The sequence below is a fragment of the Topomyia yanbarensis genome, chromosome 3, assembly GCF_030247195.1.
Source record: "Topomyia yanbarensis strain Yona2022 chromosome 3, ASM3024719v1, whole genome shotgun sequence".
NCBI classification, from domain to species: Eukaryota; Metazoa; Arthropoda; class Insecta; order Diptera; family Culicidae; genus Topomyia; species Topomyia yanbarensis.
Window position 1 is genome coordinate 28,312,846 of NC_080672.1, and position 19,538 is coordinate 28,332,383.

The 19,538-nt window shown below is 39.2% G+C and overlaps 1 protein-coding gene across 5 annotated transcripts in view; it reads left to right on the forward strand.

The window, feature by feature from the left end:
• LOC131693518 (insulin-like growth factor 2 mRNA-binding protein 1) overlaps nucleotides 1–19,538 on the forward strand; it is a 221,535-nt gene that overhangs the window by 152,030 nt on the left and 49,967 nt on the right. The window contains exon 1 of one of the 5 annotated variants that reach the window (XM_058981418.1): nucleotides 7,754–8,542. The exons of the other annotated variants lie outside the window; for them this stretch is intronic. Coding sequence (XP_058837401.1) covers nucleotides 8,514–8,542 — 29 coding nt within the window. The 5' untranslated portion in view covers nucleotides 7,754–8,513. Of the gene's footprint in view, nucleotides 1–7,753; nucleotides 8,543–19,538 lie in introns of those variants that run through there. 5 annotated transcript variants of the gene reach the window in all.

The window sequence follows — 19,538 nt, forward strand, 5'->3', positions numbered from 1 at the left end:
CTATCGTATATATGATATTTATTCGATATGCAACTTCTCTTGAAGCTTATATCCGGAATATTTCAGTTCATTCGAACATATGAAACATAGCCCAGGTAGCAAAAGCAGATTCCTTACCTTGAAGGAGGTTTTCATTTTGTTCATCATACCGAAAAGGAAACATGGAAATGGTTGCAAAACCATTGTGGAAAATGACAGCCGATTGAAGCTTTCTAAGTGCCAATATCAGGCTTTCACATTTGACATTTGTATAGTGGTGCTGTATAATAGCATTCGTAACGCAAAAACGGGCTGTCAATCTCTGTATAGTAAGGCCATTACAAATCTTTTTTAAAAATTATGTCCAAATACAATTTTATACAAACAAAAAATAAATATTATATTTATTAAAACAAAAAAATTACCTACATTTTTTTTATTTTACATTTTCCTGCGATCGTTCTCGTGGACGTTTCCGCGGGGTGATTTCGGATAGCGGGGTGTTTTACTTAAGCAATTCAAGCAAACTTTATTGAATCAATCAAAAGTTCGTAGAAGAAAGGGATGGTTAAGTTTTTCGTTTTAAATAATTTTCCGAAGAGTACAATTTCTAATAGCGGTTTAATCTTTTTCTAAATTCCCAATAAAAGCTTGAATGATCACTAAGAACTTAATATGAACATTAAGGAGTACTTTTAGGTATTATCCGAAAAGCATGAAAATTGGTCAAAGATGACCCTGCTTGATAACAATGTACAGAAACAGGATTGTAGCATTTTACTTATGGACTGGCAAACTTGCGAACGTAAATTCTGTTCATACTATAATTTTTCGAGCTCTAGTGGAAACGGCAGGTTTGGTTTATTGCTTGTGTTTGAAAACTTGTAGATTTGTTTTTCTTGTACGTGATAGTCATTTGGCTCTGTTCCGTGTACATCTTCAAAATACTTGCATTTTCCCCCATGTTGTTGTGAAGTCGTACAGATTTATGAAACGTGTAGGAATCATCAGTTAATATTTGCCTTTTTCATATAAGGAATGCAATCACTCTGAAACTCGACTTGTCAAGCTAGACCCGGAGTGTCGAGTGTCATATACCACTAGATTCAGTTCGTCGATATGTGAAAATGTCTGTGTGTGTTTATTATAGTAAAGTTGAAAAGTTTCATAAGTGCATTGACAATGGCTGTGACTCACTTTCGTGCATAACCACTTAAAACAGTTCTTACTTTTCTTCCTTCCTTCTGCCCCACGAGACTGCATCAAAGCGTTATATCGTGGGGAGGCTGATTCGGTCTTGAGATACAGTGAACTCAAAAAATACCATGATCACTGGCACTACCTAGTGGTAGGTCTTTAACAGCTGTTGATCTTCCGAACAGGTTTTCCGAAGATAGATAGCCTGTACAAGATCGAGATCACGAGATATTTCGAATAGAATGTTCTTTTGTTGAAATTTCAATTTCGCTTGTTCCATTTACATCATTTTAACAATCTATTTCAGCTTTAATGATTATATGGTCGGTGTTAAGTCAGACCGGACTAAGTCGCAAAATATAAAAAATGAGATAATGATAGCACTGGATAAAGAATATCGTCAGCTACATTTGATTTTTGCCAGATTTGAAATATGTTACAATAAACATGAATTATGGTAAAAATTAATTTCCAATCATAATGTGAAGGAAGCTGAGATTCAAACTTTAAACTCGTTTTTCTCGAAATCAATGTTTTGTCACTTAGTCCGGTCTGACTTAACACCGACCATATATTGTCCAAGACAAGTTATGACAAAATGATACAATAGAGCAGTGGTTTTCAACCGAGGGTGAATTCACCCCCAGGGGTGAATTAGACTAATGTAGGGGGTGAATCATGCGGGGTAAATTTTAACTTGTTATTTTAACATTCCTGTAGAAAACCTTTACATATTGGTTCAGTGAGCCAAGAGTAAAAAGGCAGCCTGAGAGAGTACAAATTGAAATACTATGGCGTTCACTCAATTGAAAATATTTTTTTCTTTTCTGACAGCGTGGTTATTAATTTTCTCCAAAGGGGTACATGATAAGGATCAATATACTGCAGGGCCGGCGGAAAGCGTGGGTAGTATGGGTAGTACTACCCACTCGAAAATAACCGAGTGGGAAATTACCCACTCGAAATTTTGAACCATTTTAAAATATTTAGATGTACAACGCATGTATCTCGCACTACACACATTTGAAAACATCGATGTACCACAATTCCATTTGCATAAACGAACGTGATTTAATGTGAACGTAATGTAAGCGTGTGCATTGCGAAAAGGGAAAAAAATCCTTACTAATGGACCCCTCACCCTATGCTTTCTACCCACTCGGGCGTAAAGTGTTTCGCCGCCCCTGTACGGAAAGGGGTAAATGGAACGAAAAAGGTTGAAAGCCACTGCAATAGAGCATACATTCGAGCCGTATAGGTCCGAACAGCTATTCGGTTAATCGCAGTGGTGAACTTCCGTGAGCCATTTGGCTCCCGTTTCTGTGAGCCATTTAGTTTCTGTTGACGCGAGTCATCTCAGTGAGTCTTTTATTCGTCGGCGGCGGAATTTCTCCCGATACCGATGCCCGTTGCGTGAGTCATTTAGCTCCCAGTTTTGTCGTAATCTACTCGGATAGTCCATAAATCCTACTCAAATGGCCAACCAGTACTAGGCGATGTTGGTTCGGCGATACCGGATGGAGCGTAGCTTCTGGTTCGCTGCTTCCGGTTCGCTGAAAACTCGACGACCAACCGCTGGCGCTTCACTCGATCTAGTTCATGACGGTGTAACTAGTCTGCTCGCGGGCTTCGGTTCGGCGATTCCAGATGGTTCGTGGTGCCCGGTACACTGGTGCCTCAACCAAATCTGTGGTTACTATTATAGTCTTCCCCTTAGGGGCCGTACACAAATGGCGTAGCTTTTTTCGGAGATTTTTGACCCCTCCCTCCCCCTCGTAGCATTTGGTCACAAAATTCTAACCTCCCCTTCGTAAATAACGTAGCATTTACCTACCCCCTCCCCCTCGTCCCATGAAAAGCGCCCGGGCGATGAAAAAAGATTACATGTTTTTCAATTATTTTAAATACATGTGCTTTCAAAATGTTTGACGACGTTTATCAACATTTTCATTATAACAGCAAATTGCGTGCAAAATAAGCCCATTTCATCACAAATATTGTGTTGATAGTTTTGTTTTGAATTTTATGTGTCAAGGGGAGCATAAAGAAAAGTTCTCTCAGTTCACAATCGTGCAGAAGCATACGTTCATCTGAATTACTAAATTTTGTTTGGTTGAATCCGAAGAGAAAATTTAATTCAGCTTCCAAACTAGGTCTACTAGTTAGCAACATTAACTAACTAATGTAGCAAGTTACATCCGCATACAAAATCTTTTCGTATTTTTGTGAACTTGTAATTCCGCGAATCGTAAAATTTACCTCATAAAAACCGCATCAAAAGTAACTTATTAGAATTTAAATTCAGTTTTCTTGGGAAGGGAGGACCATTAAATTGTTTTCTCTAAACAATGGGTTTTAAATTTAATGCTATGTCGCACAACTTCTGACCCTACCCTCCCCTTCGTCACACTTCGTCACAAATTTAGTATACCCTCCCTACCCCCCAAAATGCTACGTCATTTATGCATGTCCCCTTAGCATAATCGTCGTGACTTTAAAAGTTCGAGTCTATGATATGTTCTCTGACCGCGATTTTCGCCTGTTGCTGTCTTTCGGCTGCTAGTCAACACTGGGTGGGTTACTTAAGAGCTCTAATTATACAGTGCATTCCATACCAGACATCTACGGAATCACACTGTGCACTTACACTCAACGTAAGTGACAACATATGCAGTTAATCCAAGCAATCTTTGACTCTGCCTCTTTCAGCTTTCAACTGTCCTACAGGTAATACGCGATTCCTTTCTAGACAACAGTTCAGACATTCACAAACACCAGCTCTGTTTTATGATGGGCAATCGTCTCCGTGGCGAGTGCCTCCAGCTCTTCTAGTGATTCTCCGATTACTTGGAACACCACATTATCCGCGAAACCGAAAATCGTTACATCTCTGAGAAGGTTCAGCTTCAATACTCCATCGTACACTGCGTTCCACAGCATCGGGCCGAGGAATGTCAGTCGTAGTTGTCATTCTCCCTTGTCTGTCTCATAGATCAGTGTTCGGTACTGGAAGAAGCTCTGTAATATCCTGCAGAGTTACTCATGCTGTACAGCGAATGGGCGATTGGTTCCCAGATAGTACTATTGAAGCATTCTTCACGTCTAAGCTAACCACCACGCAATAGCGATATCCTTTTCTCTGTTGTCATCACAGATCCCACAACCGTTCAAGTGGAATTCACTGTAGACCTGCCTATAACGAAGTCGAATTGCATGACATGCCGTTCTCACGGTCCGTGTACTTGGTTAGCTTGTTCAGGATTACTCTCTCTCTCTCTCTCTCTCTCTCTCTCTCTCTCTCTCTCTCTAACAGTACCAAGAGGCATATTGACCTATACGCTGGAAGATCTCCAAGTTTTCCTGGCATCGGAAGCAACATCAGCTTCTGTCGCTTCCAGTTATCGGATCATTCTGAACATATCCGGGTTCTCATATATCGCTTTTTTCAGCGATATATGAGAGGCTGGTACTGGGTCCTTCCACTCATGACTTTCGCCATCTCGATCAGCTGCTTGTCGGTAATTCTAGCTTCTTCTTCGTGACCATCCTCCTCACTGTACGGCGAAGATTGGTTCAAGTTGCGGGGAAAACCTTTCAATGGTGACCTCTAGCTTCTCCGGACACCTTTCAGGTGGTGCAGCTGAGCCTTTTATCTTTGCCATGCCAATTTTGTAGGCGTCTCCCGAGAATTCGCGTAGTCTTTGTGGCATATCTCATCAATACAAGCTTTCTTGATCAGCTCGACTGCTTTGTTAAGAGCGCCTCGTGCAGCTCGTTTCCCTCTTTCGGTGTCACTACGACCACTCTGACTTCTTCTCCATGCTCGGAATAACGTATACGTAAATCGGTAATCGTCGTATTACAGCCGACGACCGTTTCTTGGTTTCCCATTTCTCAGTATGGTCGCATTACTCGCCCTTGTTAGTACTGTCATTAACTCGTTCGCATTTAGGTTGAAGAGGATGCCCTCAAATTTAAATTCTTCGACGGACACGTTCTTGTGAAATATCGCTGTTTTCCACTTTCACTCGTTATTCAAACCGTGTCCAGTTACCTTGATGGTCGCTATGGGTATATTCTCGCACACTTTTCAGTTCATCTTTCCTGTCACTACGAGGCTACAAACATTAACATGGATAAAGGATTCCCGGCTCTCTCTCTCTCTCTCTCTCTCTCTCTCTCTCTCTCTCTCTGCGGTAAGTGCTGATGGTACCTTTGTTTGTAAGATGTACATTTAGCTTTACTAGAGCCTTCTTGATCGCTGATGGTCAGATAAAGTCCTTTTGATTCCAGCGTCCTTCTCGACAATTTGGTATTTCTTAGTTCCTGGAATATTTCAGAATTAAAGTCTCTTCGGTTCCTTCGAAAACGGCTAATTCGATTTTCACAAGCTTTGTCTTAAATGGAAGGTTTAGTAGCAGACTTTGATCTGGTGAAGTTCATACGAATCGCACATATGGGTGCGGAAATACGGTATGAACACTGCGATCCCAAATTAAATCTTTAAATTTCAAAAGCCTTTCGATAAATCTCATGCATATTGCATATTAAACCACATAAAAATCGCAAGGAGTCTTATGTGAATTCAGATTGTTTCCTTATAGAAATTATTTAAGAATGCAACAACCGATCTCTATCGACTGACTGTCCTTCCTTCCGTGAACAGTAAACGTTTCGTTTGATGTTAGACTGGATCAAAGATTTTATTCGGACGTCCTATCTACCATATTGACCATTCTTGGTCAAAATAAAAAAAAAATCATGGGATGGCAATTTCCAAAACTACTAGAATAGTTTTCAATGACGAAAAGCAAAACTCTATGAACGCTATTGTTGTTTTATAAAAAGTGACAATTTTTTTAATTGAGATTATAAAAAAAATATTTGCCCCCTGATTTTTGCCAGCGAATTTGAAGGGGGGGGGGGGTGACAGAATTTTTAAAAAAGATTTGTAATGGTCTAATAGCACAATATTTCGCCTTTTCTGGCATAATACTAGCGTTATATTAGAATATAGGGCTATTTAAGACCTTATATGCTCGGTATTAAGTCAGACCAGACTAAGTGACAAAATATTGATTTCGAGAAAAACTAGTTTAAAGTTTGACATTATAATTGGAAATTAAATTTTGCCATAATTTTTGTTTATTGCTACATATTTCAAATCCGGCAAAAGTCGAAAGTAGCTGACGAAATTCTTTATCCAGTGCTATCATCATTTCATTTTTGGATGTTTTGGGACTTAGTTCGGTCTGACTTAACACCGACCATATGTAGATCTGAAGCAGATATTAGGCTACGTCATAATGATTATAACTTACTTGTGATCATTCAAATGAGAACTCAAGAAACATTAAAGACGCCTGGTTCCAAGACCAAGTTCAAAATTCTATAACTATATTCATACAAAAGTTATAAAAACCGTTTTTTTTTTAAGGAACACCCTAAAGCTTAAATTTCGATTTGTCGTGCAATGGAGTCTTCAGAATTTTTTTCAAAAATGTGTTGTACTACAACTTTATCGAAGACAGCCAAGCCCTATCTCGAACGGTTAAAAAGTTCAATTTTAAATCTTGCTAACATTAGATTTACCTTAGCTTCTGTTTAAACGAAAAAAAAAGCCTTGCAAAGCACAGAAACTTTCCTAAACATATTGTAAGGCTACGTTATTTAGCTTTAGAATAAAAAGTTTAAATTCCTGCTAAATTTACATTCAGGACCACTGTGCACTGCAACCGACAATTGTAGTGGAGACGCATGGTAATTCAAAACATCACGAAGTACCAAGCGTTCACATCAAATCAAAACTCTAATGAAATTCGGAAATTGTGCGTTTCGGACATCACTCTATCATCTAAACGGTAGGGAAGCAATGTATTAACCGGAACCACCTATCGTGCAACATTCAAAAATTATATTAACTGCCATACCTGCTAGATGTTAGCGTTATCAATTTCGACACTCTGTGATTGATCCCGGCTGATAACTGTAAATCGGACCCAATTTATCGAACCAAAGGTGAGCGAACTCAAGCAAACCCTAACCACTGCAACAATGATAATTAAGCCATGCTCGAGTAGCACCTTAAAAAAGCTTTCCTCTCGCTTTGATATACCTACCTACATATATATTCGATGGTTTGTCTTACTTTGGTCAGAGTAGATACCGGTTGGGAAGGGGCGACGCCGTGGGTTGACCTGGGAGAGGACGTTATCGTGTGTTGGTATTGCACGCAGGCACACTATGATCATCGTCAGATCGAAGCAACAGCAGGAACGGTTCGGAAATGGGAATGGTAGCGTCTATTAAAAGCTTCCTGAAATGCAATTTGATTGTGTGCAAACACCATCACACACTGATGCGTGTGTGTATGTGTTGGTTGGTACCGAAATCGCTATAGTATTGGCGGTAGTAGATTTCAGCAAATGCAGAAATATGACACTTGCTTGCAGGTGAGACTGTGTGCGCTTGTTTTTGCACTCGTTGCGAAAAGCTCCCATGTGTCGTTTCATATTTGTGCTGATGAGTTCGAGAATTTGCTACCCAAGAGGGGGATTCGCTCGGGAAAACTTGAGTGGGGCAGTTTAGTCAGTGAGAATACTTGCAACGCGAAAGAGTATCGTTATCGTCGCTGTTGCAGCTCGCCGATCTGTTCCCGAGCAGGAGGAGTGACATCTTGTACTCTACTCTATTCACCGATGCATTCTACTGGAGGAGCCGAGCTAAGCTAACTCTGAACAGTATCTAGTGACGTGTTTGGAATGTTTTTATTATTCGGGGATCGTACGGTTTGCTTGTGCGCTGTTCCGTTCGCGTGGACATATTAGACAACAGCATTGCTGAACAAACAACCTGTTATGGATTGAAATTTGAAGCTTAAACCAGTGATGAGACCTATGAGGAGTACTGTTGACTAGTATCGGTAACACTTCATCGTGTTGTAAGCAATTCCGCAAACGCCAATACGCTGATTTCGCAACATTTTTGTATGCAGTCGTGTTCGTGGTTGTTTACAGTTTGTGTTCAGTCTACCCGAAGAATCAAAGTGTCGAAGAGTTCCGAAGTAGTGTATAGCAAAAAAAATCTGTGACGGTAGTGGGAACAACACAACGAATAAGAATCTCACGCACTCGTCGACAAAGACTAACTTCTAATGGTGTTAGTTGTTTATTCAAAACAAGTGATTTTGTGTTTAGCGACTGAAGTGATTTCGGGGCTACCAAACAAACGCGTCATACACCAGACGCACAAGCTGCAGAAGAAGCGTAGTTGATTCAGATAACGTAGATCGTTGAACTCTTGACGCAGTATTGCTACATGTGGATCATTTTGACGCGATGATTAGGGCAAGTCGAAGCAATCAACGGTAGGTTCTTCGGATGCTAGCAACACTGCTCGTATGGTCTAAGTAGCGCCAGTAGCTACCTCTAAATGCTCACTTATCACGCTCCTACTGTCGATCACGTTTCCCTGTACTAAACCACCCATCCTTTCTGCCTCCATTGCGTTGTGATTCAGGCAACCATCACATCAGCTCTGAAAAGTATAAACACAAAGAGCGTTGTTTACAAAGTTCGGTTTCTCTACCAACACTGCTAAAAAGCAAAGTGCCTAGCCGAAGTCAACTGAAACCAGTTGAATTAGTAGTTGTTTAAAGGAGAAAAAAATAATTACAATTTGTTATCAGCGTAAATAGAAACCCAAACTAAACATCACCAGAGCTGTGTGTGATACGTTCTACTTACTCGGGCAGCTTCTAAGTACGTCCATTATAGGTTACGGCATTGGCAGTGCTACCGCCCCATTTCAAATGTTGGCTGATTCGGGCCCCCCTGTTCCCCCGCTTTCGACGGCTGTTAGCCACTTTAACTTTACGATGGTGATCCGGAAGTCGCTGTGTCATTGACACTTTTTTTTCTGTTGACTTTTTTTCCATTCGCCGGGCGGGGCAGGCAAAGTCGTCGCGCCGAAGTAGGCCATGTGTTGCATTCCGTCGTTTCCATCATCACCGGTTTCTATCAGCTCGGTCTGTCAGTCAGTAAGCAAAGCCAGCATACATATCACCACGGTCGCGCACGATATGAAGCAGGCGCTGACGGATTATCATCTGTATCGGGGATGCATGGAGACAGGGTTGTAGCTACTGCATGGAACTGACTGATTCTTTTTCGGCTGGTTGGGAGCGTGGGAAAGCTTATTTCAGCTGAGGCAAATGGATGTACTATGGGAATCTTCTCTGCTTAACAGTCTCCGAAAGCAGCAAAAATGATTTATCACTATAATTCTGACGTTTCGGTGATTTATTCCACCTTTTTCAAGGAATCTAAAATTTGAAATTGATTTTAACATTGGTAATTCATTCTGCTATCAGGCGTTGCATTTTCTGGTTTTGGATCACTATTTTAAACTACATCTCTTCTACAAAGATTACGTATTACTCGTTCAAAACCACGAAAAAAGTTATTAACTGATGTTTCGCTGGAGTTTAATATAATTTTTTTACACGAATTTATTTTTTTTACAAACTTTGTTGGTATCAAAACTAATACCATTTCGAAACTTTACAAAGGAACTAAAATGTTCCACATTGATCTAAATGTACTAAATTGAATCCCGCATTCTTTGAATCCCGAATTATTTGAATCTCGGATGTTTTGAACCCCAAATTCTTTGAATTACGGATTCTTGGAATGCAGGGTTCTTTGAATGCCGCGTTCCTTAAATTCTGGGTTCTTTGAATCCCGGATTCTTTAAAGGCCGGATTCATTGAATTCCGGAATTTTTGAATCTCGGATTCTTCGAATCCATGATTCTTTGAATAACTTTCAGGATTCTTTTTGAATCCCGGATTCTTTTTGAATCTCGGATTCTTTTTGACTCACAGATTCTTTTTGAATCACGGATTCTTTCTGAAACCGGATTCTTTTTGAATCCCGGATTCTTTTTGAATTCCTTTTGAATTCCGGAATCTTTTTGAATCCCCGATTCTTTTTGATTCCCGGACTCTTTTTGAATCCCGGGTTCTTTTTGAATCCCGGATTCTTTTTGAATCCTGGATTCTTTTAGAATCCCGGATTCATATTTAATCGTGCATTCTTTTTGAATCCCGAACTCTTTTTGAATCCCGGATTCTTTTTGAATCCCGGATTCTTTTTGAATCTCGGATTATTTTTGAATCCCGGATTCATATTTAATCGCGGATTCTTTTTGAATCCCGAATTCTTTTTGAATCCCGAATTCTTTTTGAATCCCGGATTCTTTTTGAATCCCGGATTCTTTTTGAATCCCGGATTCTTTTTGAATTCCGGATTCTTTTTGAACCCCGGGTTCTTTTTGAATCCCGGGTTCTTTTTGAATCCCGGGTTCTTTTTGAATCCCGGATTCTTTTTGAATCCTGGATTCTTTTAGAATCCCGGATTCATATTTAATCGCGCATTCTTTTTGAATCCCGAACTCTTTTTGAATCCCGGATTCTTTTTGAATCCCGGATTCTTTTTGAATCTCGGATTATTTTTGAATCCCGGATTCATATTTAATCGCGGATTCTTTTTGAATCCCGGATTCTTTTTGAATCCCGGATTCTTTTTGAATTCCGGATTCTTTTTGAATCCCGGATTTTTTTTGAATCCTGGATTCTTTTTGAAAGCCGAATTCTTTTTGAATCCCGGATTCTTTTTGAATTCCTGATTCTTTTTGAATCCCGGATTCTTTTTGAATCCCGGATTCTTTTTGAATCCTGGATTCTTTTTGAATTCCGGATTCTTTTTGAATTCCGGCTTCTTTTTGAATCCCGCATTCTTTTTGAATCCCGGATTCTTTTTGAATCCTGGATTCTTTTTGAATCCCGGATTCTTTTCGAATCCCGGATTCTTTTTGAATTCCGGATTCTTTTTGAATCCCGGATTCTTTTTGAATCTCGGATTATTTTTGAATCCCGGATTCATATTTAATCGCGGATTCTTTTTGAATCCCGAATTCTTTTTGAATCCCGGATTCTTTTTGAATCCCGGATTCTTTTTGAATCCCGGATTCTTTTTGAATCCCGGATTCTTTTTGAATCCCGGATTCTTTTTGAATCCCGAATTTCTTTTTGAATCCCGGATTCTTTTTGAATCCTGGATTCTTTTTGAATACCGGATTCTTTTTGAATCCCGGATTCTTTTTGAATTCCTGATTCTTTTTGAATCCCGGATTCTTTTTGAATCCTGGATTCTTTTTGAATTCCGGATTCTTTTTGAATCCCGGATTCTTTTTGAATCCCGCATTCTTTTTGAATCCCGGATTCTTTTTGAATCCTGGATTCTTTTTGAATCCCGGATTCTTTTCGAATCCCGGATTCTTTTTGAATTCCGGATTCTTTTTGAATTCCGGTTTCTTTTTGAATCCCGGATTCTTTTTGAATCCCGGATTCTTTCCGAATCCCAGATTCTTTTTGTATACCAGATTCTTCGAATCCCGGATTTTTTGAATCCCAACTAAAACGGGTACAGTATATTATAATATGGAGATCCCAAAACCCGATCTTAACCAAATTCAATATTCTTCGTACCCAGGATTCCGGGAATCCTGGGTACGAAGAATATTGCTTTGCTCGTCTAACTTAGGATTAGAGCTTTACTGACCAAAGACGAATCACAAATACAAATATTATTTTATGTGTACTCTCAATAGTTGTGATTGACGTGGTTCGTTAGGTATTTCCTCGCAAAGTGGATTTCTGCTTTTACGCGTTAATTCTAAATTAATCAGAATGAAAACCGGATTTCCTAAAATCCGAGGTTCCTTGAATTAGATTTTTTTTTTTAAAATTCGAGGTTACTTAAAGTCGGTGTTCCAAAAATTTTGAATTTCTAGGATCCGAGATCGTAGAATCTTGGATTTCTACAATTCGAGAATCTCAGTTTTCGGGATTCCTAGGATCCGGATTTTGTAAATACCGGGAATTGTAGAATTCAGGATTAATAAAATCTGAGATTCATCTGGGATTACCACTGCCCGGGATCCTCATAGTCCGGGAGTTCAAAAATCCAGCATTCTAGGAATCTGGATTTTCTATAATCCGAGATTTCTTGGTTTTGATCAAAATAAATATAAAAAGCTACCTATTCGAGATCTTAGAATCTAGAAATCCTAGCATTCCCATCTTCCTAGACCACGGATTCCTAGAATTCAAGTTTCCTAGAATCCCAAACTGATGGGATCCGGAACACTTCCTAGAATATAGAATTCGTAGAAATTGTAGTTCTTAGAAATCTGGTTTTCTAACATTCGGGATTTCTAGAATCTTGCATTTTGTGAATCTTAGATTCAGCATTCCTAAAACCCCTTTTTTCAGAATTAATTTCGGAACCCTTAGTTTCTAAAAATAGGCTTTTCGTTTTTCATGATATTTCTAAATTCCACATTTGCTGAATCCAGCATTTCTGTAATCCAAGCATTTAAATACCGAAATTCAGGAATCCAGGATTACTAGGATTCAGCATTCGTATTGTGTAAAAATTAATATAAGCCGATATTCCTTGAATTCAGATTTTTTTGAGTCTAGTGATCCTAAAGCCCGGTATAGATTGAACTAGGTATTCTTTAAATGCAATATTTCTTGAATCTGAGATTTCTAAAACCGGAATTCCTAGAGTCCGAGATTTTTTAATTATTATATCTCGCTCCTAAAATCCTGAATTTCTAATATCCAATCTCATATTCTAAGATTGCCTAATAATCTTGGATTCCTTAAATCCGGGATTTGTAGAATGTAAGAATCTTAGAAACCCATACTTGAAGAGTCCAGTATTCGCAAAGTCTGAGATTAGTAGAAACTGGGATTCCATGGCTCCGAGATTCCTATAACCAGGGATTCTATGAATTTAGAAACCCCGTAAAACTTGTTTTCCTAGAACGCGGAATTCCTAGAAGACGATACTAATCCAGAATGCTTGTAAACCCAGCATTCCTAGAATCAAGGATTCTTAAAATTCGGAATTCGTAGGATGCAGGATAGATTTATAAAATCTGGGACTCTTAGCACCAAGAATTCCGCCAATCCGGAATTCTAGTATACCGGGATTCGCATTTCCGGTTTCCTCAAGTCTTAGATTCCTTATACTCGATATCTTAAAATTGTAGCATTCCTAATATGGATTTCTACAATCTGTGAATCTTCGATTCCAAGATCCCTAGGATCCGAAATCTCTGTATTCCTGTTTATCTCATAATTAAGAACTAGGGATTTCTAGATTACATGACTAGTATCCAAGATCCCTAGAAACCGAAATTCTTCGAATCCGGGCACCTAAAACACGAGATTTCCAAACACCTTGGATATCTAAACTCTCACAATTCTAAAATAAGACTTTCCTAGAATAAGAAATTATTAGAATACATTTTTTGCAGAATCCGCCATCCGCCTTGTACCCGGGATCACGCTATTCCAGATTTACTGAATCCAGGATTTCTTAAATTCGTCAACTGATACTATGAAATTCTGGGATTCTCAAAATCCTGGAATCCTTAATTCCTGGATAGCTAGAGCGGGTTTACTGGAATCCTGGATCCCCATAATCATGGATTCATTTCTGCAAATTGTCGCATTGCTTTTTCGCAATTCTTCAGTTTTTTTTCACAATTGTACAATATTCGAATAATCGAAAAGGTGAAATCACAGGCAATTAGGCATCCGGATATTTCGGTACCATTGAAGTCGCTCTCGACAAACAAACTATCCCCAATTCGTACGATTGCTTTAATTTCTATACTTGCGGAATGTGCATCAATATTTATTCTGTTTTGATATGAAATGATCAAATTTCGGTTGAACCGAGATCAAGGATCCCAAAATCAAGCATTTTTCGACACTCAGTAGAGAAATGTACTGGTTAATTTAGTAATAATTTAGTTTCTTGCTAGTATTCGTATTGAAAATAGGATCACCATGCTGAAAATATCCGAATAAAATTTATAATTCCTAACTCTCTTCGCTCTACTAACTTTCGTTTTCTCAATCTATCTTTACAGGTAAGGAGTCCCAAAATCGTATAAAATCTGAATGTGTATGGTATGTCAATACAAAAATGAAACGGAAATATATTCTTCATTCCTTCCTTCATACGACCAAAAACGGCTCATTACCTTTGCTTTTGTTGAACTGAAAATATTCAATAAAATATATCCTTATTTTTTTACATTTTCCAATATTTCAATTAAAATACAAAATTTCTGCATCGCCGACGAAAAACAACTACACCCCTGACGGTTACCACCAACCAGCTCGGGCTGTCAGGAGCCCTTCACCACAAGCCCCCTATCCTATGCGTCTTGCTGCTGCTGCAAGTAGTAGTAGTATATCATAATAAACTATCACCTCACCGAAGAAGCGGGTTCTTTCTCCTGACGCGTTCCGCCGGTCAAAGCAGGCCAACATAAAACGGCATAACGGAACGAAGATACCGAGCGAGTCAATATGTTAACACACAGCAAACATTTGTTATCAATATAATTCAAATAATTTCCGGGCCGAGTGTAAATTTTATTTTCATTCATAAAAATATATGTGCGCTGGCTGCTGGGCGTGAAAATGAGATAGAACGCAGCGAGAAAGAGAGAGAGAGAGGGAGCGTAACCCGGCGATAGAGTGTTTGGTAGGCGAGGGGAATGTCGGTAAGCCGGAGACAGGAAACATGCCAGAGAGAGAGAGAGTGAGAGGTGAAAAGGAGTATTGGCTGTGCGCGAGATGCTGATAGTAGCACTACACAAGCAACGCATGCTCATGTAGACTCCCTCGTAGTCCGTCGATCGCCACCCTACGCCGTACTCCCTCCACCAGACAATCAACACCAGATCCATTAACTTCATCTTTCTTCCATCTCTCTTGCGATCTGATTCTGGCGCGCCGTCGGCCTGCCAACAACCTCACCATAGTCTGCGATCGATCCGCTCCGTTCCGATCGTGGAAAGCCTTAAGTAGTGGAGATCTCCGCCGTGTGTCTTCTCTTTTGGCATCATCTTCGTGCAGCATCCGTCCGTCCGCTTGGATTCTTTAGGTTTCCCCTGTCCCTGCCTCACCTACCCGCGAACACCGAATGATCTGTGGAATGTGCGCCTCGCTTCGTGCAACACCGAGAGCCAATCCAAGCCGCAGCATTCTGAATCCTCCGAGACTTTCTCGTGCAACCACGACCACTTTAGACGCGCTTGCCGCGACCGGAGTCTGCCAATTCCAGGAAACACGGTTTATGAATGCGCCCCGGAGGAATGTACGCCAGCCACACGATAGAGCCAGTTTTGAGCAACCGACAGAGCGTGGCGTCGGTTTCGGTGAGCGGTTTGGCAACACTGGTTAAAGTTTGCTGTGCTAACCAACCAACCGACGGCGTCGTCATCTCGTCATTATTGGCACTCATGTGGAAACAAGTACTTGATGTTTGTAAACAAATCCTGCTAAACGAACGACGACTCTCCAATACAGATTGCATGTGTTGTGTACAACATTGTGCTTTCGGTGATCACTGCTCGCTCGGGTCCAGTCCTACGACCGACTGGCTGGGAATGTGTACACAACGAGCGAACTGAAAGGCAGCAAATAGCATTACATTTTGCACAATGCATTGAATGGTGCACTTTGGCTGCCCATCGTGTTGTGATTTTGCGCGCCTGTAAATTCATATTTGCTTACACTTTTTACATCCTCGAAGTGCTTTCGGGAAACGTGTGCCTCGGTACGATTTATGGCGTCGTTGTTTGGATTTTCCACTCGAGTGTTGTATAGGCTGCGCTGCGGTTGAGTACTGAGCTGGCTCCAGACATAAATCGAATTGACTTTTTGTTTCTTTCATTCTTGCATACTCTTGGGGATAGGGTTTGAATCGTTGTGGGTGGTTTTATCAATCGAAGAACTAGCATCGATTCTATGGACAGCTCACTATGAGTTCAGGAACAATCATGTTTTTGTATTACGAAAATAGGAACCGTCTTTGGTAATCGCTACAAGTCCACCTCATGCCAACAATAAGAACTTGTACAGTCGTGTACCGGTAACTTCTTATCAATTTTTAGCCAATTCCTATCCACGTCATTTGCAGTTTCTATTTTCTTCAGAGTTTTTCTGAATTCATTGGACGAAGTTCAGGGTAATTCGGTGGATTCATTATTTTCGTACAATTCCAGCACAATCGTGGAATAGTGACAAGAATGGCAAAAGATATTTTTTTGGAAATACTGCGTTTCGCAAATTTTATCGTCAATGATACCGTTTGTAACGAAACAAAAAAATCTCTTTCCACAGGTGCGGATTGCCTGCCGAATAAGATTTGTGCATTTTACCATTTTTTTTTTACAATTGTCTACTTGGAACTTTTCAATATCAGTTTCAATATCAATGCTGGTCGCAGTGGTCCGTCTCCAACAAAAAAAAACCTGAAACTCTACCAAAGGCGTCCGAAGACCACACTACGGTCCTATCAGTTCAGTCAGTAGTCAAATTTCAACAAAAATGGCGAAAAATATTGCAAACTTTTTCCGTTCGTTTTATCTGTTTCATAGGAACAAGGGGAACGCAAATGCGGTCTTGCTTCGGATTTGTGGCAGAGCTTTTTTCTTGCTGGTATACTTAGCGGCCTTTCAAAAGGGAAAAAAATAGTCTTGCGAAGACACATTTGCTTGCAATTAGTGCAATACTGCATGCATGAGGCGCGGCGTAAACAACCGATCATAAAGCCAATCCTTGTCAAAGAAGTCGCAAAGCTGTCTCGTCAAAAGGTCACCCGACACTAGTTTGAAGGTCTGGTGCGATTGTCACTCAAAATCTTCGCTTACTGAAGCAAGGGGTTATGGAAACAGACAATCCCGCCCTTCAATAGATCCACGAATGCCAAGTTAGCATCGATGACTACACCATCGATCTCAACTTTGTGAGCGGGCCTGTAAACGCGTTAATTCTTCATGAAAGTGTTGTTGCCAGTAGTATCTTTTGTTTGCTTTAGACAAAATATCAAAATCCTGAGCTTATCTAAGCGATCTTTCGAGATGTCTGGCACAGCTTGAAAATTACTGCGTCTTGCGGAATATTAGAATACTTCGCGGGCCATTTTGATCCGCAAAAAGATCGGATACGATCGAACCCACTTCAATATGTTTGATTTTAAATGATATCTCGGATCTTTGACGAGGAATCTTGTTCGACATCCAGTTTAAGATCATTTGGGTTAATTGAAGATTACACCTAATATACGGTAGAGTGCCAATATGTATGGTCTTTCTGAAATTTCAAACTGGGCACACCTCAAAATCTCAATGCAAAATTTGAGCGCAATCAAATAACAATGTCATGAAGCGTCGAGATCTGGTGTAATGTTGAAAAAATGTCCTTGTGGTATAAGGAATATTTTTGAATTGAAAAGAGTTTGGAAATGCAGTTTTTATTTTTTTTTTGCATGCCAAATGTTTTAGAAATCAATGAAATGTCAAAATCTGGTGTCAATTCGAAAAGAAAGTTTTTTGATTTTTATTTGAAAATCTAAGTTTAAAAACTAAAAGTTACCAAAACAATTGTTTATGAGAAGATACAAGATCCGTTGTTTCATGCAGTTCTAAGGCATTTGGCATACAAAATAAATTAAAAGCAGCCTTTTCAAATCCCAGTATCAACTCAAATCCAGAATTTTTCAAGTTTCATAAAGGCTATCTTAAAACAAAATTCAGGGTGGCAGTAGATCTCGACGTTTCATTACATCCTAAGCCAGCGTTTCTTCCACCTTTTTCGTACTACGATCCCTTAGAAATCACCCTGGGTTGCTGCGGACCCCCACGGATAAACATCGATTTTGTATGCTATCCATATATTATTTTCAGTTTGTTAGAAAATTTCAATATGCGCTCGGAAAATATATTTTTCTTCGCGGACCTGTTGAAGATATGCCGAACAAGTTTATCAAAGACTGCAAGACAATGCAACCAACCGTTACGGAGTTATTAACGTTTAAAAAAATAATGGATACTGCTGCTTAACATTCGCAAAGGGCGTACTCCGCTTATCTCATGTATGTGATCCACGTGTAAAGGTGGGATAAAGTTAGGAAAAACTCATATATCTCTGAAATGATAAAGGATTGAAAGTTATGATGTTCCACAAAGTTGTAGAGGAATAAAAGGACTTTTTTCACTTGAAAGATTCAGGAGTTCTTCGCATGGTGGCGATAGTGAGCCAAACAATTTAAAGGGAATACTCCTATCTGTGCAACGGTAAGAGATGGCGCATTTTGATGTTCTACGAAGTTGTAGATTGCAAAAAAAATCTTCATTTAGCCGTACGGTGGCACCAGTGAGCCAAACTAAGGTACCGGGGTAAGATTGATCAAATGAGACATTTTCCATACGATAAGTTGATTACCAATAACAAAATCATCGAACCAAAATACAAATCATATTATAAACATGTTCAGTATTTACTGGCAACGATTATTTAGGCATTTAATGTACCTTTTTGAACCGAAATTCAAATTGAAAATGATTCAACTTTTATGCATCATTTCAATCTGTTCAAACAATTCCTTGTATATTCATGAAATCAACCAACTTCAACTGAACTGATCACTTTTTTAGAAACTGTAAATATTTTTGTCCAATAATTTTTTAAAAGATCAGAGATTTCTATTGTTAACTATTTAATTTCGATTATTTTCCCGAAAAAAAAATCGATAAAAGTCGGCCGTTTCTTTCCAGGGAATTTTGTTTTCTTACGAGACGACACAATATCGGGCCATAAAATCACCTGCAGATATGCAATTTACAGAACATTAGGAGCGTTATTTCTTATTTCGATGCACATTTTGCTAATCAAAGTTACCCCGAAAGCAACGAATAAAAATTCACAACAAATTTATTTTATTTTTATAGTAAATTGAAGTAAGTTACCAAACAATTTGGACGTTTTCAATCTATAGGTACCAGTACTTGTTTTAAAAATGTAAACGGTTACGTCTACCTGATTTGAAGAAAGTTATTCGAAAAATTTTAGAAAAATTGATCAGTGTTCCCCCGTTTTACGGTAATACGCCTATATGTACAATGGTAAGAGATAGTGCAATCTGATGTTGTACGAAGTTGTAAAGTATTTAAAAGGCTTTCGCGTCTTGTTATTAAAATTTAAAATATTGAACGCTTCAAAAGTCGATATAAACGAACTTATTTGAAAAAATTGTTTGGTTTGGTTGAATATTTTTTGGAAGAATGGTAATATATAAGATGAGCCATATTTTTAATGCAGGTTGAGAGATTGTGCATGGATGTCTTCTAGAAAGTTGTAGAATAGGCTTTTTGTAATAATTCTTCTGAATACGTCAACTCGCTATCTTGTATTGCAAACCGGTTTA